Below are 22,088 nucleotides of genomic sequence, written 5' to 3'. Positions count from 1 at the left end.
TGTTGTCGTCATTGTTGTTGTCGTCATCATCGTCGTCGTCGTCGTCGGCTGCGGCGGCGGCTGCGGCTGCGTCTCGGTGGTGGCCTCACACACCGCAGGGAGGAGTTTGACTGTCTCTCTGGCGCCGGCGTCCTGCCGTCACTCGAGACCGGGAAGGTTTTTTTTCTGGTGGCTGTGCTGCCCTTCAAAGACCTAACGCGGGAGCATGAAGGGGAGCGCTTCAGGGTGAAGAACGCGGGGCGTAACCTGGGCGGGTGCTTCCACAAGGTTGTCCGGGCGGCGGTAGCGGCGGCGAAGGAGACAGCGAGGGTAAAGGCTCGCGGTGGTAGCTGGGATGTCGGAGAGCTGCATGGCGTCAAGGCGGAAGCCTTTCGTTGAGGTTACGAGAGAAGAGGTGGGAAAGCTCCGCGAGGAGGGGGCTTTGGAGGTCAAGCGCGTCGCAGGGGAGCTGTCGTCAAGAACGTCGGGGAAGAGAGGGCATCGTGTGGGGCTTTGGGGTGTTTGTCTCCCTCCCACGGGGATACAAGGACAAACCATGACACCGAGTCCCGCCAGCTAGACAGCCCTACGACGGGATGCTACGCTGTCCCCCCCCCCCCCCCCCCCCCCCCTCGGAAACTGCTTAGCGGCCGGTGTCATTTGGTGAGGGCATTGAGGTACTCTACAAGCACCTCGCAGATGCTTTTTCCGTCACTTATTGGTAGATAGGCCCCATCGCCCCACATATCCGCTGTGCTGGTGCTACGTGCTTCGTTTCCTTGCGCTTATGCACGAGAAGTGGATGTGCGGCCCTCCGCTCGCATGGGAGAAGGTAGCCCTGAATGTCACCATGGGAGTTTTGTGCTGGCGTGGCGTATGCAGGCATGTGGACATGCGTCCATCCGGCACAAGGAGAAAGGACACGATGGAGGAGATTCGGGGATCAGCAGATTGGAGAAACGCCCGTGCCCTTGCTGCAGATCTCTTCGCGCCACGAGACGTTTGTTCGGGTAGCGTAGCCGGAGGCGGTTTCAAACAGCCGATTTGGGTAACGTACATTGCCTACCCACCGTGCCTCGGTAGGCAGTTCTGCATGTTGCAGGTTGCAACCAGGCTTGCTACTTGGTACAGACATGGCCGTGACGTAGCGAGAAGACCTGGCTTTCATAGCAACGCACAGCTAAGAGCCTAGACAGGCTTTTCTTTATAACAACAAAAAAGCCGCGGAAAGCTTATTGTCCTCGTCTAGGACCTCGAGCATCTTTCCGAACCCCGGCAGTCGGATGGCGATGCAAGGAGCATACTGAATGCCCGACGCCCGCTTCTTCCCTCCCGAGTTATTTTCACAAACAACCCCTTCCTGCATACCTGGCCGCACGGTGTACGCATCGGACCTGCTGGCCAGCCTGGCTCGCCTGCTGGCTCCTCTGGTGGCTGTCAAGACGGCCGTTGGGTGAGGTGTGATACCCTAACCCTGGCGCCAGGGGCATGCGGAACCTCGCCGGGATCCCCCAAGCCGGCGTTTACGGAGCCTGCTGGACAAGGCAATCGTCCACCATTCCACCTCCCAGCCACCGCCTCGCCATCTTCCTCCACCCATCCTTCATGGTTCGGCATTTCTAGCCACTGTACTTAATCTTTCTTCCCGCCTCTGGCGTGCTTAACTTTTTTTTTTTTTTTTTCATGATCAACTCACTCCTGTCTTGACCGCTGGCATCGTTTTTTTCATTCCAGAGGTGCTGATTTTCTTCACCCGTTGCGGTTTCCACAGCTGCACGTTGCAGATTCCAGGATCAGTCGTCGGCAGCAACCAAACAGAACCCCCGAATCATCCACCCACGTGCGGGCAGTCCGTGGTATAGTACACTAGGCAAGGGGTAGTCTAGCTCTCCTTTGCTCAGCTGCTGCTGCTGCCAACACATAAACACTCTGCTCCCTCGCTCGCACGTTTCCCGCAAAACCAGCTCGCTCGCCAAAACGCCGGCCAGCCAAACAAACCGAGAACAAATCAACGGAAACGAGTCGAGATTCGTTACGGTGACGAGCCAGGGAGAGCCAGGGAGAGCAACGGAGCTTCCGAAACATTAACTAATCATGCTAAGCGACAAGCCTGCCTTGCCGCCTCCCCCCTTGGCTTCGCGCACCGATGCATTGCAATCCGACGGCCCTGGCTCGGACAATGGACGTGCGTCATTCCAGCGTCGCCCAGAGACCCGCGCGTCGACACCTGCTGCGTCCCCATCGCGCGCCCGGAACGCCACGAGCCTGGCCGATCCATCCCTTGCGTCCTCGACCGAGTACCACAGCGGTTACACCGATGACCATCCCGCCTCGCCCTACCGCTCTTCGTCGCCCTCGTCTTCCCTGTTCGGCCTAGCCAACCACCATCGCCAAAACTCCTTCCCGAACCTTCTGCCGCTCGCCTTCCGGAGCCGAACGCCATCGCCCACGAGGAAGACCCACGAGAGATCGGGTTCGGAGCAGATGCCGTATACCGGCGACGGCAGGAGAAGCGGAGCCGCGACAACCGCCGGCCATCGAGCTAGCTTGGGCGCTGCAGGACTGGCCAGCTGGCTGAGCGCGTCACCGAAAACGACTTCGACCAACATGCACCCGCCACCACGTCAGACGCCCGCCAGCCCCCCTGCCGCGGCGGACCCCATGACTCCCAAGGGCAGCAACGGGACCGGCATGACGGCAGCTTCTCGTTTCATTTCGGCCCTGTCTTCGCGCTTCACCCAGCCCCAAACCGCCAACAACAACAATAACAGCAGCAGCAGCAGCCATGCCCAGGACGCCAGCGACAACGCCTACGACGGCCTTTGCCACCTCAACCTCGAGGCCGCTCTCTTCCCGCATGCCGCAGCCGCCTCGCCCGCCTCGCCCACCTCGCCGCCGCCCGGCGAGGCCTTCTCGCCCGCCGCCTACAAGAACCTGCACATGAACGCCATGGGCCTGCTGGGCCGGTTCCAGTCCGCATGCCGCGCCCAAGCGGCCGCGCTTCGCGAGGCGCGCGCCGAACGCGACGCCCAGCGCGACGAGCTCGAAGCGGCCGTCACGCGCGTCCAGCACCTCAAGCTTCAGCTCCAAGACATGGCGCGGCTGTCGCAGGAGAAAGAGCGCGAGATGAAGGCGCTCGCGGAGGAGCTGGAGGCGGAGAGGCGGCGGAGGAGAGCGGTGGAGAAGAGCGCGCTGCTGCTCTCCCGCTCGGCCGATTCCTGCGCCGGAGGCGGCGATGGGATAACGGGGGCCCTGTCGGAGCGGGAGTCGATGGTCTCGGAAGATCTGGGGGTTGACGAGGATCGCCGGAGGAGGAGGAGGAGAAGAAGAGGGAACAAGGAGGGATCCAAGCGAGACGACAGGATGAGCTGGAAGAGCAACGGCTCCAGCTCGCACGCCATGGAGGACGACTACGACTACGACGACGACGACGACACGGACGAAGACGGAAGCGCCGAGAGCGAAAGCGTCTTCTCCCGCTGCCGGAGCCCCGCGTTTACGACCCACGGGTACGCCGCCACCGACGTGACGTCGCTGGCGCCGGCGGACGAGCCCGGTACGCCGCTCACGACCTCCAAGCACGCCGCCTCCCGCGACGGGAACGCCCCCGGCTCCGTCACCGCCACCCCGAAGCAGCCCATGAGCGCGTTCCAAAAGATCTTCAAGGGGTTCTCGGGCGGCGAGGCGGCCGAGGCGACGTCGTGCACCAACTGCAAGGGCCAGGACGCGAGCGTCGCGTGGGACACGGTCAGCTTGCTGCGGGACGAGAACCGGGAGCTCAAGCGCAGGGTGGGCGAGCTCGAGGTGGCCGTGGAGGGTGCGCTGGACGCGGTTCGCGGGATCGGTATGTAAGCGAGCGGCGATCCGGAAGACGGGAGGGGAACACGCTCGTATCCGCCCCCTCGGGGAGCATGGGTTGCTTGGGCTCGGCGTTGGGTTGCTTGTCAGCGTGGGTGGGAGCGCGCGGGTGGTCGTGGATTCGGTTGATTTAGAACTGTCTCGGGGGAAACGTTTGCCGAAGAGCATCCAAGGTCAAGAAGGTTTTTGTCATGTACGGCCATATCACTACACATCAAGTCACTCTGCCGGTTTGCGTTTGGCTTTTTTTCGTGATGCTCGCCGAACACCTCGCCTCCTTTGCAGAAATCGACCGGTTCGCGAGGTGGAACACGTGCTCTTTTGTAGACAAATCCCATTGTCCGGCGATTCGCCGAGGCCGCTGTCTTTTCAAGAAGTGTACACATCGCACCCTGCGATTCCCGCCCCGTCCCCGACCTGCACTTTGACCGCAAGCGCCCGTCGCCTGCGCTATGCATGGAACAGTGTCTTGCCGAAATATATCAACAGCGCGCAATGCATCCGTGGACCCACCCCGCCGTCTGGCTCCGGGCTTGTCTGCCCGGCCCTTCCTTCGTCTCCTCCCAGCGTCCCAGGTTCGGTCGGTCCCGGCATGCCAACGGCTCCTCCTCTTGCTCGTGCCACCCTCACCCGCGATTCTCCCCTTGGCCTACCGCGCCGCACCGCACCGAACCGCACCGCACCATCATCGTCCTTTCCCCCCTCCTCCTACTTCTCCTCGGTTACCGCCGGCTCGGTCACATCCGTCCGTCCATCCATCCATCGGAGCTTGCTAGTGATTCCCCTCGTCGTGGTGCTTCTCGTGGCCGTGGCCGTGGTGGTGGTCGTCCTTGAGGAAGAAGTGCTCGTACAGGCAGTAGCCGGCGAAGGCGACGGTGGCGATGCCGAACCCGGGCAGGGAGTTGCGGAAGCGGTTGAAGCGGCTGAAGCGGCCCGTGTAGCGCCAAGCCTCGCTGTTGAGCGAAGAGGAAGACACCCCCGCGGTTAGTTATGCCCGGCTGCTCTTCTTTTTTTATTTCTTTCCTCCCTTCCCTCTTCACGTCTGCTTGGCAGGGGCGGGGGAGGGGACAACGTACTTCCTCTCCCAAGGATCGTAGCGAGGGGTGCCGGTGGCGGCGAGGAACTTGCGCATGTCGAAGCCCGTGATGTCGGGCTTGGGGTTGTTGCCCAGGGCGCGGAGGATTCTGGAGGTGGGTAGGGTCACACGGGTCAGAAGGGGGCGGGGCAGGAGCAGGAGGTCTTTGGATCAATTGGCGGCGGGGTCGTACCTTGAAGGCTGCATGGTGGGCGTTTGCGTCGGGTGAAGGGTCAGTAGGTGGCGGCGGGGGGGCGGCGGACTTGACCTCGTCGGCCTCGACAGAGAAAAAAGATGCCGTCACTGAAGCATGGTGGTTCGGAAAGCACCTCAGGTTCAAGCAGTGGGTCGGCAGCTGGTTAGCCACGGGTTACATAAGCCCATCTCAACTCTCCCGGCCCCCCCCCCCCATGGCGGCCAATCACGCCCCGGCCCAGGCACTCTCCACCTGAAGCGCCCCGCAGTCAAGCCATACCCGTGGACGGTCCGTGCGTCTGGGTCTTGTGTGCGCTCCTTGCCCCAACGTCGAACCTTTGCGGGTCGGATTGCCATGGTGCTTCTTCTTTTGCTTGCTTCGTTACAACCTTGGTGGCATCTGGATGGGCATGAACGAACCCGGCGTCGCTCTCGTCCCTTCGGTCTTTTGCCCTGCCTCTCTCTCCCACGCCCCATCTTGCGCTCTTACGCTATTACCCACCTCCCTTGCCTAGCCCGACCGTACGGTGTAGACAGCGCTCTCGCTTCCGGCTTGCCAGCCATCCGAGCCCGCCCTCCATCCCAGCGAAACCACACAATTCAGCTGCCATAACATTGCCAGACTGCATTCGATCGAGTCCTGCCCCTCTCCCCGCTTCGACATCGACATCCGCCATCCTCCATTCGTCATCGTCCAAAGCCCCTGTCCCGTCCTGCCATCTTCCCTCTCTCTCCCCCCCTCTCCCAAACCGTCGTCACCGTCGCCGTCGCAGCCGTCCCTCCCTCCCTCTCTCCCTCCCTCTCTCTCTCTCTCTGACCACGCTCCCGGGTGTGGGCCAGCGTCGTCATCGTCACCCTTGCCAGGGCCCCGTCCCCCTCCCGTTCCCTCGGACAGGGTCGGGAATGGTCCCTCCAACACAAACCTCGGATATTGCTCTCAGGATACGGCCCAGGCGATAGGCTCGAGAAAGCGGCAGACCACCTCCACGGGCGCTCCGCCACCACGCGATGGCTCCCACGCTCAACCGCTTTCCAAGCGGACCCAACGCCATCTCCCCATACCACCAACAATATCCCCCGTCCCATGCCCAGCACGCCACTAGCCACCCGCCCCCGCTGGGCGCCACCTCGGCCTACCTCAACGCCCAGATCGGCCAGGCGAACCCCTTCTCGGCCGCCGCCGCCGCCGCCAACTCCAACCTATTAGGCTTGGCCGGCGGGCTCGGCTCTGCCGCCGCCGGTTTCGGCGTCGGCGCCGACTCGAGCCTCGCCGGCCATGCCGCCCGCATGGGGTTCGCCCACGCCGGCGCCGGGCTGCAGCAGCAACAGCAGCAGCAAGCGCAGCAGCAGCAGGCCCAGCTTCTCCAGCAGCAACAAGCCCAGCACGCGGCCCAGCATGCCCCGCCCGTCCAGCACCCCCAGCACGCCGCCCAACACCAGGCCCACGGCTTCGCCGAGCACGCCACGCGCGCCGCGCAAAAAGGCCGGATACGGGAGGTGTGGAAGCACAACCTGCACGAGGAGATGGCGAACCTACGGGATCTGATCGATCGGTATCCCTACATAGCGATGGTGGGACCTCCTCCTCCTCCTCCTTCTCCTCCTCCCCTCCTTCTCCCGTCCCTTGGCGGGCGCCTTCTCGAGGGAGCGTAGCAAAGCAATCGTCGTTGTTGTTGTTAATGATGTGGTTGGAACGAGCTGACCGAATGCCTCGCCGCCCCCCCCTTTCAGGACACCGAGTTCCCCGGCGTCGTGGCGAGACCGATGGGTGGGTTCCGGGGGAAGAGCGACTACCACTACCAATGTCTCCGGACCAACGTGGATCTGTTGAAGGTGATACAAATCGGCATCGCGCTGTTCAACGAGGACGGCGAGCAGCCCCCCGCGCGCCCCGCGTCGACGGACGCGTCGGACCCGCGGCGGACCGCCCACCAAGCCCCCATGCCCTACGCCTGGCAGTTCAACTTCAAGTTCTCGCTCAAAGACGACATGTACAACCAGACGTCGATCGAGTCGCTGCAGCAGGCCGGCATCGACTTTGCCCTCCTGGAGCGCGACGGCATCGACCCCCACGAGTTCGCGTCGCTGCTCATCCCGTCGGGCCTCGTCTGCTTCGACAAGGTGCGCTGGATCAGCTTCCACGGCGGCTACGACTTTGGCTACCTCACCAAGCTGCTCGTGTGCCTTCCGCTGCCCTGCGACGAGATCGAGTTCGACCAGGTCATGAAGCTCTACTTCCCGTCCACGTACGACGTCAAGCACCTCATGAAGTACGCCATCAAGCTGCACAACAGCGGCATGCTCACCCCCAGCGACCCCAACGCCGTCGAGATCATGCAAAAGTTTGAGCAAAAGTCTGGCCTCGAAAACATCGCCGAGACGCTCAAGCTCAAGCGCGTCGGCAGCGCCCATCAGGCCGGCTCCGACAGCCTGCTGACGGGCCGCGTCTTTTTCGAGCTGCGCAAGCGCATCTTTGACGGCGACATCTCGGACGACCACCTCGGCAAGGTTTGGGGCCTCGGCATCCCCGACTTCTCCATCAACAGCACCGCCCTCGCCAACGCTACCGCCGCCGCCGCCGCCGCCACCACCACCACCGCCGGCGGCAACAACCAAGCCGACAACGCCTCGTCAGGTAACCAGCAGCAGCAGCAGCAGCAAAACGGCCACGCCAACGGCGCCCCGAGCACTCCCAACACGGGCAGCGTCGGCCTGGCCGCCGCCGCCGCCACCACCACCACCACCCCGAGCCATAACACCAACGGCACCGCGAGCGCTGGAGGCGGCGGGCACGAGCCCATGACCCCGGGAGGCGGCGTGGGCGTGTTTGGGGCGTTTCGGTACGCGAGTCGATAGGTAGATAGATAGATGGACCAGGGATTTCTCGGAGGGACCGGGGGGCTGGGGGAGAAATGAGAGTGGGGTATAGGATCAGATTCTCACTGTTGTATTTTTTTTTCCCGGGCGGTGCTCTTCTTTGGTGCGTGTTTGTGCGTCTCTCTCTCTTTCTCTCTCTGTGTGTCTCTCGGTCTTTCTCTCGGTCTGTGTCTGTGCTTGTTTTTTAGGTAGGGGAAATGGTACATGAATCGGCAACCGGGCGCGGCATGATATTTTTGGTTCCAGGTTGCCTTGCGGGCAGGATCCTCACCCTCTCCAAAAGAAAAGGAAAAAAGAACGCGACTGCGTCTGTGTTTTCTGGCTGATTGGCTAGCTGTCTGGCGGTGCTGCTGGCGGTTTGTGCGTCATTGTTGTTCTCTTTTTTTTCAATAACCTGCCATATTGCCTGGGGATCTATCGAGTACTACGCAGCTGGTCTGCGTATCTGCTTACCAATCTGGCTATCTGGTATCGTGTGTGTGTGTGTGCACTCCCGAGGTTGCAAGCTCGCATCCCTGGTACAAGATGCTTCACGGGGCTGGGGGGCGGGGAGAGGCGGGAGGTGTCGTCTGGGCTCGGCTCTGCTGTCTCGGACGAGACAGACAGATGAGGGCCCGGCTGTCATTATTAACTATCTACGCTTGCTTCCTCGGCGGACGGCATTCTTGCCGGCCCAGGGAGATAACTACGAAGAGGACCCGTGCCAGGTTCAAATCAACAAGAAACAAACAACAAACAACAACAACAAAAAGCGGGCGAGCGGCGTATGTTGGCTACAATCGAAACCTTTCTTCCAAAAGCAATGACAACCTAGGTGAAGCATGTATCCAAAACCCGTGGCAAACCCGCTCCCGTCCCGGCCCTAGCACTACCAAACGCCGACCGATGCTGACACAGCCTTTGATCATGAAACTCCCACTCGGAATCAAACCCAGACTAGTAAAGACTCCCTGACAAACCTCGGATCCCCCGCATTCCCCCCCCTCTGATACCGAAAAAAGAAGAAAAAAAAGGGTCAAGTCACAAACACCTTCCTCACCCCCTCCCACTCAAACACCTCCCCGGTGACCAGGTCTTTGACCTTCCCCGGCTGCAGCCCGGACTTGGCGGCGTACTCTTCGAGCCGCGCCCGACCGTAGACGCGGCCGTTGGGCAGCAGGACGAGGTCGTGCTCGAGCAAGCGGGACTTGCTGTGGTGGGCGTAGCGCACGCGGCGGGCGAGAGCGTTGAGCTCGGTCGAGCAGATGGGGCAGACGCGGGTGGTGAGGGAGGCCGTTCCGTGGTGGTGTTGATGCGGTTGGGATTCGTAGGTTGGGGGCGGGGGCGGAGGCGCTTGTTGTTGTTGTTGGCTTTGCGGTTGGGGTTGGGTGGTTTGCGTGGGGGTCGTGTTGGCGGATGGCGGTTGTTGTTGTTGTTGTTGCTTCGAACGGGCGCCGTGGGTGTTGTTGTTGGGGCCGTGGCAGGCCGGGGTCTTGAGAGCCGAGAGGCCCGTCGACAGGGCGATGTGCAGGAGCGGGGTCATGGGGAGGTTCAGCAGCTTGAGGTGGGCGTCGACAAACGTGTCCGCCAGCTTGTGCCAGCGCGACTCGCTGTACAGCGACTTGTAGGGCTCGATGTTGGTATCCGGACCGTAGGCGAGCAGGCCGGCCATGGTGCTGACCTCGACCGGGTAGGTGTCTTGGAAGGGAATGATGTACTTTTTGGCGTGGTTGATGGCGTCGAGCATCTTGGCGGGCGACGCCGTGCGCATCATCTCGATGTACTGCTGGCAACGCAGCATGAACTCGAGGTTGGACTCCATCTTGCGCAGCTCCTTTTTGTTCTCGTTGCACCAGTGCAACGCCTCCTGGACGCTGCCGGCCTCGAGGGATTTGCGGATGCGGCTCATGACGACAAAGGTGTCGACGTCCACCAGGTCACGCATCCCGCGCTCGTCGGCCAGGGCGGTGGCGGAGGCGTCGTAGCCGTGGCGAAGCATGTAGTCGATGAGCAGGCGGTCGAGCCTCTGGCGGGACCAGGCCTCGTACTTGACGTCATCTATCGTGTTCATGGCCGAGAGCTCGCGAAGGTGGGCCACTCGGGCGTCGAGCTGGCGATACAGGCGGTCCTCCTCGTCGACGGCGACGGCCAGCTTGCGCTTCAGGCCGCGCATCTTGACCAGCATCTGGTCGAGCTCTTTGACGACATCTTGAGGAGAGGCCGCCCCGTTGAGCGAGCCGTTGGCCGACTTGAGGAGCTCCTCCTTGACGTGTTTTGCGGTGATCTCAAAGGACTGGTGGACGGGTCGGAAGTTCTTGCGGAGCAGCTCGTACGGGAGGCGGAGGCATGACTGGTCCTGTGGATCGGTTAGCAACCGGGTCGCCGACAGTGTGCCCGGTCCAAGAGGGCGGCGTCGTACCAGAAGCAAGTGGTTTTCGTGGTGGATCTTGGACGCCTCCAAATCCGCCATGGTAGGCAATCAAAAACGTTTGTGGTGGGCGGTGTTGGAACCCCAGAGACGACGTCCGCATCGAGAGCTTTCGTTGACGTCGTTTCGGCGGGTTGGGCGGAGCATTACGTGGTGTTGCGGAGGAGGGGGGGGGGGGGGCGGACGGAGTCGGCAGAGACGGTTCGGGGCCGATGATGGAGCAGCCAAGACGACAAGTGGGGCCTTAAGTGTCCCGGAATCGGCCTCCGATTTGCCCGAGCTGATGGGCCAAGGGGGGGGGTTGAGGATGAGCAACCCTAACCCTTTTCTCCAGCGGCACCTCTACGGTGTGCTAAACCAGTAGCTACTGTGTACCTACGTCAGTCTGATGCCCCCCACCCCGGCGAAGACGCGACCTGAGACATCGAGACATGAAGGTCTCACAGAAGAAGCCTGACCGTGGCCCGCATGGTCACGGAGGAACGATACACGGTGGATAACTACACAGTAGTTATCTAACTGAGAGAAACGAGTGCCCTCGTGACAAACCCCCGACGGCCCAATCATGTGCCCTCCCATGTCTCGCTGTTCTCAGCGTCAGGAGGGGCAGCGACGAAGCGGGGCAGGGCGAATCAAGGCATCCAGGGCCCCCGAAAGGTGGTGTACGGCGAACGACGTGGGCGGGAGCACGTGTGTGCATGTGCCGTCCAAGCCTCGTCTTGTCGCCGGTAGGAAGGAAGGGAAACATACGGAGCAGCTCTGCAGGTTGGTTGCCAAGGGGTGAACCCGCCGGGGAGCGGAGGGGGGGGGGGGGGGGGGAGAAGCTTTGTTTTGATTTTGATTTCGTGTGGAAAGGAGGCTTCGAGACGGCCCAAGGTCAAGCCAGGTGAGGTCCAGCACCTACTGTGTAGGTCATCTACCACGGCTGCCTCGTGACTGTGTGCGTATGCTACAGCTTGTCTGGGGACGTGATTGGCCATGCCGCAGCCATGGCGATGATGCGATGATGGAAACGGCAGCAGCATTAGCAGCCAGACACAGAGGCAGAAGGCAGAAGGCAGAAGAGGCCGAGGAGGTGCACCGGGGAAAAAAGAGACGTGGTCCGTGCGTCACATCCCTCGCGGCGCGACCCACCCTCCCGCGGCTGACCCGACCCGCCCGCGTCCCCATTTGATAGTTAACCCCCATCCGCTGCTCGCTCCAGCCTCAGCTCACATGATCTTCCCTCTCTCCCAACTCTTCAACATCAAATAACTAATCGACGAGAAACCGCCCAACAATCGACCCGGGAAATTGGGGAGTCGAAAAAAACCCCAACCCCGGTGCCTGCACGACCGCCGCATCTCACCACCGGCGACTCGATTCGGGGCTTTGCCGTGTTTTTTCGTTGCCGGTCCCGACCCCTCGACGTCTTTCACGACGCTCGTCACGTTTTCGGGCACGTTCTTCACATGACCTCGCCTCTAAACCCGGCAGCAGCACCGACCACAGAGAGTAAGGAAAGCCCCTCTTCACCTGCTCCCCCCCCCCCAAACCTCCCAACCCATTCCACCCAACGAGACATGGGCCGCATCCACCCCCAACTCCTTTCTCACGGACCAGCCATGGTCGCTGCACAACGACGCGCCGCGCCGGCTCGGGTGCCTTCCAGGACCTCTCTTGCCGGTCGCGTCGGGTGAGAAATTACCATGACAAGGCTGCTCGGCGAATTCGCCATCCTGTCGCTGTCGCCTCGTCAGCCCCCATGATGAACACGCAGCATCATGCATCTGCATCAAGACCCCATCGGCCTTGGATGCATCATGGCAGGACCACGGCATCGGCCGTAAGCCGCAACGTGCGACGCGTTTTGCGCCGTGCAAGAATCGCTTCGCCGAGCCGTCGCGAACCCTGACGTTGCTGCTGGGATGCAGCCGGTCATGGCTGCATCAAAACCATCGCATGAGCCATGAGCCGCCTTGAAGCCCTTTGTTCCGCGGGCTTTCGTAGAAATGGTCTGACGGACGGACGGCGACGCTAACCCCGCTCGGCAGAACCATCCAGCTCTCCGCTCACCATGGCCACGACCGTCAGCGCCCCGCATCCTGACCTCTCGGAGGCCAATACGAGCCCCGGTCAGAAGCGGAAGCGCGCCAGCGAGTCGGCGTCGCCAGACGCGCGGCGCACCAAGCGCAACGCCCCGGCTGCTGCCATGTCGGTGACCGAGTCGGATCCCCAGGCGTTCCTGGGCGACGCGGTGAGCATCGCGCAGGCGGCCCACGACCATGTCAACGTGGACGACTTTAGCGCGCTCGCGCAGGCCACCGCCGCGGCCGACCAGAACGACGCTGCCGATGCCGCCAACGCGTCCAACACGGCGGCGGCGGCCCTGAACACACTGTACCCGCAGCTGCACGTCCCCCCGTCGACCGAGGAGGCCTTCGCCAACCAGGCGACGGCCGAGCAGCCGGCTCACCATGACGAGACCGCCTTTGCCCCCCATGCCGTCAGCCAGCCGTCTCCGGACGGCCTGCCGCGCCTGCCGCCTCCCCCGTCGACCATCCCGCAGCCGCCATCCAACGGCGTGCAGCAGGAGCCTCCGCGCTACAGCGCCCCGCCGAGCTCCAAGCCCGCCGTGGGCTCGGAGGAGTGGCACAGGATGCGCAAGGATAACCACAAGGAAGGCAAGTTGCATCCCCCTCCCCCGCTCCGGCGGCCGCCGCGCCTTGTTCGTCGGGGCGTCGTGCCGAGGGCCATGGCTAACCGCCAAGCAGTCGAGCGCCGCCGCCGCGAGACCATCAACGAGGGCATCAACGAGCTGGCCAAGATCGTTCCCGGCTGCGAGAAGAACAAGGGGTCCATCTTGCAGCGGGCCGTGGCCTTTATCACCCAGCTCAAGGAGAACGAGCAGCAAAACATTGAAAAGTGGACGCTTGAGAAGCTGCTGACCGAGCAAGCTATCGGCGAGCTCAGCCAGTCCAACGACAAGCTCAAGCAGGAGTGCGAGCGTCTGTACCGCGAGCTCGAGACGTGGAAGCGCATCGCCCAGAACGCCGGCCTGTCGCTACCGCCGCAGCAGAAGGAGGGGGAAACGGGGACGAGCAGCTGAGCCTGCATCGTCCGCCGGGGCGGCCGCAGAGCTTTGCTGCTCTGTTCTTGGCTCCAAAGGGACGTTTCTTTCTTCTGCTGTCGTTTGTTCCATGTGGTTTATATCTGGAGGCTTGGATGTTTTTTTGTTTGTTTTTCCCTCCTTAGCACGGACGAGGGGAGGGCCTGCCGGCAACGGTGCGGGGCAGGGGGTGATAATGGCTCTCCAAGGATGTCGGCTCTGGGGTTTCCTGAGCTTGGCGGGTGGTAGGTAGGCAGTTTCCCAGCGGTGTTTGAGGTTATACCCGGTAGTTATCTGCTCGATCAATGTATTTGCCATTTTTGTATTTTTTTTTTTTTTTTGGTTGTCCTTGATTTTCCCTGTCTCGTTGTGTATAGGGTCAAGGTGTTGAGCCTTGGGAGGACGATGGCTAGCCCGGATCCGAAGCTAGCTGCACGTCTTATCTACCACAGCAGCACCACGACAGACCAGAAAACGTTCTTGTAATACTCTAGGATCGTTAGACCCTTATCATGCCAGCCCGTCCCGAGAGGTTCCCTCCGATAGCGGGTCGAGACGCATTCCCTCATGTTCGGGAGGCGGTCGGGCTGGTTTCAGGGGTCCCCAAGAGCTGGACATGGCAGGTGGCGACCCAAGTGGGATACGACCAGTTGGAGAGGAACGCGATGCTGCTCCCTTTCTAGCCAGGGTAGCACGAATGGACGCCACTTGTACTCCATGTACGGTGTACCGTCGTAGGGTGCGACGTACCTGTGCTTCCCAAGGCCGTGTCACCGCCCTAAGAAGGGCCTCCGTATCGAGGCTCCTGGGCATGGCAGCGGCAACTCGAACGCGATCATCTTTGGCACGAAAGCATCCAGTGCCTCCACGTCGTTCCTCTTTTTTTTCGTGCTATCAAGCGTCGGATTCTGCCAGCTCGCAATGACGTAATAGCAAGAGGTTGACCATGACACCCAACCGCTCTTAGCAGGCCTTCACCGTGATGCTCCTCCACCCAGCGAACCCCTCGAAGCTCCGGCTCCCCGCACCCAATGCGCATCTGGAACCACGCCATCAACTTAGCGCCAGGCCTAGACTAGGCCCATAGCGGGCCGAGTCACCACGTACCTATAGTATAAGCCGCCGGTATCCGGAACTTTTGCGGCCGCCGTCCGGATCCCGTCTCCCCTTTTGCTCTCTCTTCTTCTCTTTGTCTTTTTGCCGGTTCGTTGTATGCTAGTCAGGAATCCCAATTGACCATTTCACGGGCCCGTCCAGCGAGGTGCGCGCTCCGCATCGTCATCGACGCCCCGAACCCCCCCCCCCCAACATTCAAACTCCCCAACATCCAAACTCCCGGATCCGGAGCCGGCATCATGGCGGCGCTCAAGACCCTCCTCCTCCGGGGCGGCGGCGGCGGCGGCGGCAGCAGCATCGCCTCCCGCGTCTCTCGCCCTCACGCCGCATCCCTCCGCCTCCCCGTCCCCGTCCTCGTCCCGCTCGAGTCCCGCCGGAGCTTCAGCGCTTCGCTGCCGTCCCTGTCGTCCTTCTACCCCAACTGGGAACCCAACGGCCCCACGGTCAAGACCGAGATCCCCGGCCCCAAGTCCCGGGACATCATCGCCGACCTCGACAAGGTTGTTGACACGCGCAGCCTGAACATGCTGACCGACTACTCCAAGAGCAGCGGCAACTACATCGCCGATCCCGACGGCAACGTGCTGTTGGATGTGTAAGTCGTTGCTCGCCGGTGGTCAAGGCCTGCGAAGGGAAAAAGAAGAAGAAGAAGAAGGCTAACCTCGGCCCCTATCTCTTTTCTTTGCTTCGTTTCTCCTGGCCCAGCTACTCCCAAATCGCCTCCATCCCCCTCGGCTACAACAACCCGGTCCTGCGCAAAGCCGCGGCGACCGACGAGATGATCAGCGGCATCATCAACCGCCCCGCCATCGGCAACTTCCCGCCCCACGACTGGGCCGAGACGCTTCGCAGCGGCATCCTCAAGGCCGCGCCCAAGGGCCTCAACCAGGTCTTCACGGCCATGGCGGGCTCCGACGCCAACGAGACGGCCTACAAGGCCGCCTTTATGTGGCGCCGCCAGCGCGACCGCGGCGGGCCCGACGTCGACTTCACCCCGGAGGAGCTGGCCTCGGCCATGGACAACAAGGCCCCCGGCTCCGCCCCGCTGTCCATCCTCAGCTTCCGCACCGGCTTCCACGGCCGCCTCTTCGGCACCCTCTCCACCACGCGCTCCAAGCCCATCCACAAGATCGACATACCCGCCTTCGACTGGCCCCAGGCCACCTTCCCCAAGCTCCGGTACCCGCTCGACGAGCACGCCGCCGAGAACGCGGCCGCCGAGCAGGCGGCCCTCGACGAGGTCGACCGCCTCATCGCCACCTTCCCGCAGCCCGTCTGCGCCGTGGTCGTGGAGCCCGTCCAGGCCGAGGGCGGCGACAACCACGCGAGCCCGGCCTTCTTCCGCGGGCTGCGCGACATCACCAAGCGGCGCGGCGTCCTGCTCATCGTGGACGAGGTGCAGACGGGCGTCGGCGCGACGGGCCGCTTCTGGGCGCACGAGCACTGGGACCTGCCCTCGCCGCCCGACATGGTCACCTTTAGCAAGAAGGCCCAGGCCGCCGGCTTCTACTACGCCGACGCCGCGCTGCGGCCCAACAAGCCCTACCGCCAGTTCAACACGTGGATGGGCGACCCCGTGCGCGCCGTGCTGTTCCGCGCCATCCTCGACGAGATCGACCGCCTCGACCTCGTCCGCCGCACCGCCCGCGTCGGCGACTACCTCTACGCCCGCCTCGAGGGCCTGGCCGCGCGGTACCCGGGCCAGCTCCAGAACCTGCGCGGCAAGGGCATGGGCACCTTTATCGCCTTTGACAACCCCCGCCGCGACGAGCTGCTGCGCAGGGCAAAGACGTTGGGCCTCAACATTGGCGGCTGCGGCGAGAGCGCCGTGCGGCTGCGGCCCATGCTCGTGTTTGAGGAGAAGCACGCCGATATTCTGCTCGACGTGCTCGAGAAGGTTGTCAAGAGCTTGTAATTTCTTTGCTTGTTTCTCTTTCCCCCCTTTTTGGGTTTCTTTTCTCTCGAGTTTGTCATCTTGGTCTTGCTTTCTTGCTTGCCTAGCGGTAGGAGAGGGGGGGGAAGGGGGTGGTTACGCACGACTTTCATGACGATGAATGATGGCATCTGGCGGAGCTTTAGCAAAAGGGATGGTGGCTACGAGGTTGATACAGCAACATGCGTTCTTGCGATCATGTCCTGAATGAGATCTCGGCGAGGGTTCGCGAAAAGGTGCTTGCTCTCTGGCCGTATTATCGACCCTCTACCGAGGGAGGGCCCATCGGCGATGACGACCCATGGTGCCGCATGAAATCCGTCCCGAGCGATCCCAAGTGACGCAACCAACCCATGCAAGACCCATACATGTACATGTACGTACGTGTACGTGCACACTGTGTAGTGTAGGTGTAGATAGCATGATGCTGTCCTGGAACGTATCCCGGCTCCCATCTCCGGCTGCCGTCCGGAACCTCCCGTTCCCGCCCCCCGATGCCCAACATCTAAATTAACTAGACAATACAAATACGCTCAACTCAGTAGAGCTAGATCAAGGAACAGCAAGCCGCCAAGGTACTTGGCTGGATCGCAAGGAAAACGGGAGAGAGCGGGTGAGACAGAGGAGTAACGCAGGTATAAGGTATCCGAACCATGGCCAAACGACACCCCCCCCCCCCCCCCCCTCCCTCTCCCTTCGCATCCATCCCATCCACCACCACCCATGCGAAGACCGGAAAAATCTAAAGACGACGACGAGGTTCCTAAACGGGGACCTACGTGTGCAGAAACCCAACCCGCCGCTGTAATGTGTTATGCATACCTATGTATCCGACGGACTTCCTCTCCGCCAAAGGAAAAAAAAAAAAAAAAACACCCGTTTTGGTCCCTTTGTTTCTGTTTTTTTTTTTTTTTTTGTTTGTTTGTTTTGCTTCTTTCTCTCTCACCACCATACTTCATGTCCCTGGAAATTAGATAATAGTCTCGTCTCGCCTGAGCTCGTCACGAACGGCCACCCTGAAGCCATTCATTCGGCCAAGGTCCGTCTCCGCTCCTCACACCCTGCTCAACGCACGGCAGCGTCGGGAACTCCCTAATACAGGAGCCGGCCGGCCCTCGCGTCTACCCTCGACACGCAGCCTACTACGCCTTCCGCGGTGCATCCGCATCCGTCATCTCCACGTCTCCGTCCGCCGCGGAAGCCGGCGTCTCAACTCGCCCGTCGCCGCCGCTCCGTTTCCCCTCCGTCTTCTCCCTTGCCTTGGCCTCGTCATCCAGCCTCTGGGCCTCCTCGTTCTCGCGCATGAGCGCCTCCTCCTGTTCGCGCATGGATTGCTGCTGCTGCTGCTGCTGCTGCTGCTGCTCCTCGTCGTCGTCCTGGTTCGCATCGTCCATGGGCGGCGGAGGCGGCGGCGTAGGCGGGGTGCGGGTCTCGGCTCCGGGAGCGGAGGATGGCGACTCGGCCTCGTCATCCTTCTGACGCTTGGCCGAGGGCGTGTCCGAGGGCGGGGCGCCGGGCGACCCGGGCCGCCGCTGCTGCTGGCCGTCTTCGGCGACAGCACCGTCGCCGCGCTTGCGCTTGCGGCCCCCCGGGCTGCCCGGGCTGTTGACGCTGGCGGCGTCGTCGGACGCGCCCGTTTCGTCCTTGTTCGGGGGGGTTCCAGCATCCGTTTCGGGCGGCTGAGGGGCGCCGGCCGTCCCTGCGGCGTGCCCCCCCTGTTTCTTCTTTTCATACTCGGTGTACTTGACGACGGCGCGCTCAAAATAGTCCTGGGCGTACTTCCTGACCTTCTTGGCCTGTTTCGGGGCGATGGCGGTGGGATCCTCGACACGGTTGTGCTTGTAGTCCGAGGCGACGAGCTTCTTGTTGAGCTCCCGCGCCAGCTTCTTGAGCTCTTCTTTGGGCAGCTTGCCGTGGAACCTGTCGACGACGTGCTTGACGTGTTGATACAGCTGCGACGATTCGTTAGCGGGGGAGGGGGAGCTAGCAAAGCGCAGAAACGCGCGCTCGGCAAAGGCTTACCGTGTTCTCGTAGATCTTCATCTGCTTCTCGATCGGCAAAGAACGCCACTTCTCCTGCTTGGGCTCGGCGGCCGGCGTGCTGGACCGCTGCGGCGTAGGCCCCGCCGAGTGGCGCGGGGTCGGCTCCTTGGTCAGGCTGTCGATGATGCTCTGCAGCGCCTTCTGGTCCTGCTGGGCCTTGGCCGACGCCTTGGGGACGTCGATGGCGGGCGCCGTGGGCCGCTGCCACTGCGTCTTGCCGTTCACGTCGTAAAAGTAGTACCGGCCCGTCTTGTCGGTCGTGACGTACCAGCCGGCGGGCAGGTTCGTGGGCAGCTTTCGCGGGCGCGGGGCCGACGAGTAGAAGCTCGCGCTGCGCTGCGGGATGCTGCTGCGGGGCCCCGTCGGGATGGCCACGTTGGCGAGGGGGTCGGCGGCGGGCTTGGCGGGCTCGTCGCGGTCCTTGTTGCGGCGCTCCTCCTCGAACGTGTTGATGGCGGAGCTCGGCGCGGCGTGGTCGTGCTTCTTGCGGGGGATGCGGTAGGCCGTCTCGAGCTTGCTCCACTCGTCGAGCAGGCGCTTGGCGGCCGACGCCACGTCTTGGTGCTCCGACGCGGCCAGGGGCTCCACGACCACCTCGATCTTGGAGTCGGCGATCTTGTTCTTGGTGATGCGCGGGAGGCCGTAGAGGATGTCGAGGACCTGCAGGACGACGTTGTTGTCCTCGCGGAAGGTGTTGAGGGTGCTCTTGAGGATCTGGTAGCCGTGCATGCGCACCACCCTATGGCGCAGGTGCTCGTCCTCGGCGGCCTGGAGGCGAGAGAGCAGCTTGACGGCGATCCACTTCTCCTTGCACTGCATGAGGGTGGCCATGACCTTGTTGACGCCGTCCTCGTCGAGCGCGCGGGGCTGGAGGCTGCTGGCGTAGTCCTCGTCCGTCTCGTGGGCCTTCTTGCGGCGCGGCTTCTTGAAGGAGGCGGCCGTCTCCCAGCCGTCGACGTCGTCGATGCCGAGCGCCTCGATGGTGGCGAGCGGCAGCTTGGTGGCGCGCTCGGTCTGGGTCTTGCCGCCGATGAAGCCGACGCAGTTGGGCTCGCCGCAGTAGCAGGTCTGGGGGTCGGCGCCGTAGCGGTCGACGTTGTAGTTGAAGACGAGCTCCTCGCCGGCACGGATCTCGCGGGCCGCGAAGATGCCCATGCGGAGCTTCTCGCCCACCACCCACTTGTCAACGTAGCAATTGGGGTTGCACGAGTGGTTGCAGAAGCGGCCCAGGTTGCCCTTCTTGGTGGCGTCGACGAACTCGCTCTTGGTTAGCGACATGAAGTAGAAGTGCTTGATGCCCTGGTTGTCGTATTTGATCATGCGGCTGCGGAAGGTCGGCTCGTTGATCACCTCGCCGATGTACTCGAAGATGAAGTCGTTAGGCTGGAGGTCCGTGTCGGCGCGCAGGCCATAGCCCTTCTTTTCGGTTTTGATGACCGACACCTTGGCGTATTGCTTTCGTTGGAAACGCTGGTTCTTGCAGCCCTCGCCGCAGTTGCAGTTGCCCACCACGCACTCGACCCGCGTCGCCCGGTTGATGCAGTCCGAGTCTTCGCCGCAAGCATGGTTCTCGCTGTCGTCTGGAAAGGGGGAGGAGAGGACAGTCAGCACCACCTACATCTGTTTCGAAGCCGTGCCAACGAACCGCTACGGGAGTAAGGGGGGGGGGGGGGGGGAGGAGGGGAAAAAAGACGACTCACGCCAATCCTCAGCGCAATCGCAGTCCAACGCGTCGTGATCCGACGATCCCATGTTTTTGGACCCGTAGAGACAGTCGGTGATCACCTGGAAGGTGCTGCACGCCTCGGCGGTGGCGTCGGGGAGGTGATCGAAGAGCTGGGGCGGCGACCGCGCCGCGGCCGTCTTGCTCGAGGATTTGCGCGACATCTTGGGGGGCGGCGCGGTCCCGGGGGCCGTCGCGTCGTCGGCGGTGGCCGCCGGGTTGGCTTCGTTGTTGTTGTTATTGTTGTTGTTGGGCGACGTGACGGAGACGGAGCGGGAGGTGTGGGCGTCGTTTGGCGTTGCCGAACCGCTGGAATCGTCCCTTTCCTTTTTTAACCTGACGCCATTGGGCTTGGAGCGCTCCTTGAGATCCGACGACGCGAGCCCGCCGGGGCCACGGCTGCGTTCCTCCATGGGGAGCCAAGGGTCGCGCAAACGCACACGGGGGCAGCGCGGGTTCCGGGACGGACAAGTTCAAGGGCTTGGGAGGGGGAGCGGGAGAGTTTCAGAGACGGCCTGGAACGGAGGCGGATCGAGGTGAGATCAATGGTGAGGTCGAGGGCGAGGGGATAAAGGGACGGCGCCGGGTCGGAAATGCGAAGGGCCAAGCACAGCACATGAGATGCGGCGTGCGGCGTGGTGCGTGGTGCCGGCGGTGGCAAGAAACGAAAGGAAGAGCAAATAAAAAACAAAAAGCCTTTTTGAACCTCCGCAACGGAGAGCCGTCGAAACCTGAAAAGTTGAGTCCCGTTCGGCGGGTTGGGAGAGTGGTTGCAGTTGGGTTTACGGCTCCCTTTGCGGAAGTTTGGAGGAAGCCATCCTGCGGCGCGCGCCGTAACGGGTTGCTTTCTGGCGACAATGAATGGCAATCAATGGCCCGAACGGGAACAATTCCCAATTGCTGACCCCCCCCCCCCCCCCCCTTCCCCTTCCCCTCGAAAAATCAACAACAACAATAACAGCGGGTCCCCAGAAAAAAAAAAGAAAAAAAACACCAACACCATGGAACTTGAACAATGGGAATATGGAATTCGGGGAGGGAATTGGAAAAAGGGACCATGAACTACCTAAATCAATCAAGACAATGAAGTTCCGTCATGTCTACACAGTACGTCTCCCAACGAGCCACCTGGAATCCTGGAATTGGGGTTTCCCAATCGGCACTTCCTCCCCCTCCCATCCACCAATCACTACACTAGGTATCTTACCTAGGTATAAATTTACACAGTAAGGTTACCGTCGTGTTGGCTGGCGCCGGTTTTTTTTTTTTTTTTTCTCTCTTTTTTTGGAGTGACGGAGAGCTTGACATGGCCACCCAAAAGTCTCGGCGCGGCTGCGACGGGCTGAATCTGTCAATCGCACTCCTCCCCCCCAGGAACAACACCAGGCGGTGGCTCGGTCCGATGATATATCCCGGCCCTCCACTGTCTTGCTCTCTTTCTCCCTCTGTCTCATTTCATGAACCAGACAGAGCTCATGGAGCACGCATGGAGCACGCACGCTCGACAGAAAGCCAGTTCAAGACTTGGTCGTGTCAGTAAGGGAGTTGCCGAGAAACACGGGGACTCTATCCGTCCCGGAGTAGGTATAGTTCTCCACGAACGACCGGAGTGGTGAACTTTGTATGTACTCGGAGGCTCGGATAGCCCCTATGTCCATGTCCATGTCTATGCCCATGCCTGGCCTGTGGAGAAGGCAAGCCGTTGAACCAGGACAATGATCCAGGATGGCTATAGTGATCATGTATTATCCTATTTGCTCGCCGTGAATGGTGCGCCATGTTCGGTTCCGGATC

General features: G+C 62.0%; 7 protein-coding genes across 7 annotated transcripts; 4 read left to right on the top strand and 3 right to left on the bottom strand.

Annotated features, from left to right (window-relative positions):
• Positions 1–2,073: 2,073 nt before the first annotated feature.
• On the top strand, positions 2,074–3,831 carry VTJ83DRAFT_2505 (uncharacterized protein; the record flags this gene model as incomplete). Its single annotated transcript, XM_071008783.1, has 1 exon — positions 2,074–3,831. The coding sequence occupies one exon, from the start codon at positions 2,074–2,076 to the stop codon at positions 3,829–3,831; it is 1,758 nt and encodes a 585-aa protein (XP_070869045.1).
• Positions 3,832–4,609: 778 nt separating this feature from the next.
• Positions 4,610–5,119, bottom strand: VTJ83DRAFT_2504 (uncharacterized protein; the record flags this gene model as incomplete). The annotated part of the gene is made up of 3 exons (XM_071008782.1): positions 4,610–4,790; positions 4,914–5,021; positions 5,106–5,119. 3 exons carry the CDS (start codon positions 5,117–5,119, stop codon positions 4,610–4,612), a joined length of 303 nt encoding a protein of 100 aa, XP_070869044.1.
• A 996-nt stretch (positions 5,120–6,115) lies between these two features.
• VTJ83DRAFT_2503 (uncharacterized protein) lies at positions 6,116–7,963 on the top strand (the record flags this gene model as incomplete). Its single annotated transcript, XM_071008781.1, has 2 exons — positions 6,116–6,679; positions 6,839–7,963. 2 exons carry the CDS (start codon positions 6,116–6,118, stop codon positions 7,961–7,963), a joined length of 1,689 nt encoding a protein of 562 aa, XP_070869043.1.
• Positions 7,964–8,999: 1,036 nt separating this feature from the next.
• VTJ83DRAFT_2502 (uncharacterized protein) lies at positions 9,000–10,433 on the bottom strand (the record flags this gene model as incomplete). The annotated part of the gene is made up of 2 exons (XM_071008780.1): positions 9,000–10,319; positions 10,383–10,433. The coding sequence occupies 2 exons, from the start codon at positions 10,431–10,433 to the stop codon at positions 9,000–9,002; spliced, it is 1,371 nt and encodes a 456-aa protein (XP_070869042.1).
• A 1,409-nt stretch (positions 10,434–11,842) lies between these two features.
• Positions 11,843–13,479, top strand: VTJ83DRAFT_2501 (uncharacterized protein; the record flags this gene model as incomplete). Its single annotated transcript, XM_071008779.1, has 3 exons — positions 11,843–11,885; positions 12,425–13,054; positions 13,145–13,479. 3 exons carry the CDS (start codon positions 11,843–11,845, stop codon positions 13,477–13,479), a joined length of 1,008 nt encoding a protein of 335 aa, XP_070869041.1.
• Positions 13,480–14,834: 1,355 nt separating this feature from the next.
• Positions 14,835–16,510, top strand: VTJ83DRAFT_2500 (uncharacterized protein; the record flags this gene model as incomplete). Its single annotated transcript, XM_071008778.1, has 2 exons — positions 14,835–15,190; positions 15,301–16,510. 2 exons carry the CDS (start codon positions 14,835–14,837, stop codon positions 16,508–16,510), a joined length of 1,566 nt encoding a protein of 521 aa, XP_070869040.1.
• A 1,160-nt stretch (positions 16,511–17,670) lies between these two features.
• Positions 17,671–20,707, bottom strand: VTJ83DRAFT_2499 (uncharacterized protein; the record flags this gene model as incomplete). The annotated part of the gene is made up of 3 exons (XM_071008775.1): positions 17,671–18,480; positions 18,551–20,151; positions 20,272–20,707. 3 exons carry the CDS (start codon positions 20,705–20,707, stop codon positions 17,671–17,673), a joined length of 2,847 nt encoding a protein of 948 aa, XP_070869039.1.
• Positions 20,708–22,088: the final 1,381 nt, after the last annotated feature.

The sequence above is a fragment of the Remersonia thermophila genome, chromosome 2, assembly GCF_042764415.1.
Source record: "Remersonia thermophila strain ATCC 22073 chromosome 2, whole genome shotgun sequence".
NCBI classification, from domain to species: domain Eukaryota; kingdom Fungi; phylum Ascomycota; class Sordariomycetes; order Sordariales; family Chaetomiaceae; genus Remersonia; species Remersonia thermophila.
Note: the sequence above shows the minus strand (reverse complement) of the source record. Positions and strands in the feature narration are given on the sequence as shown.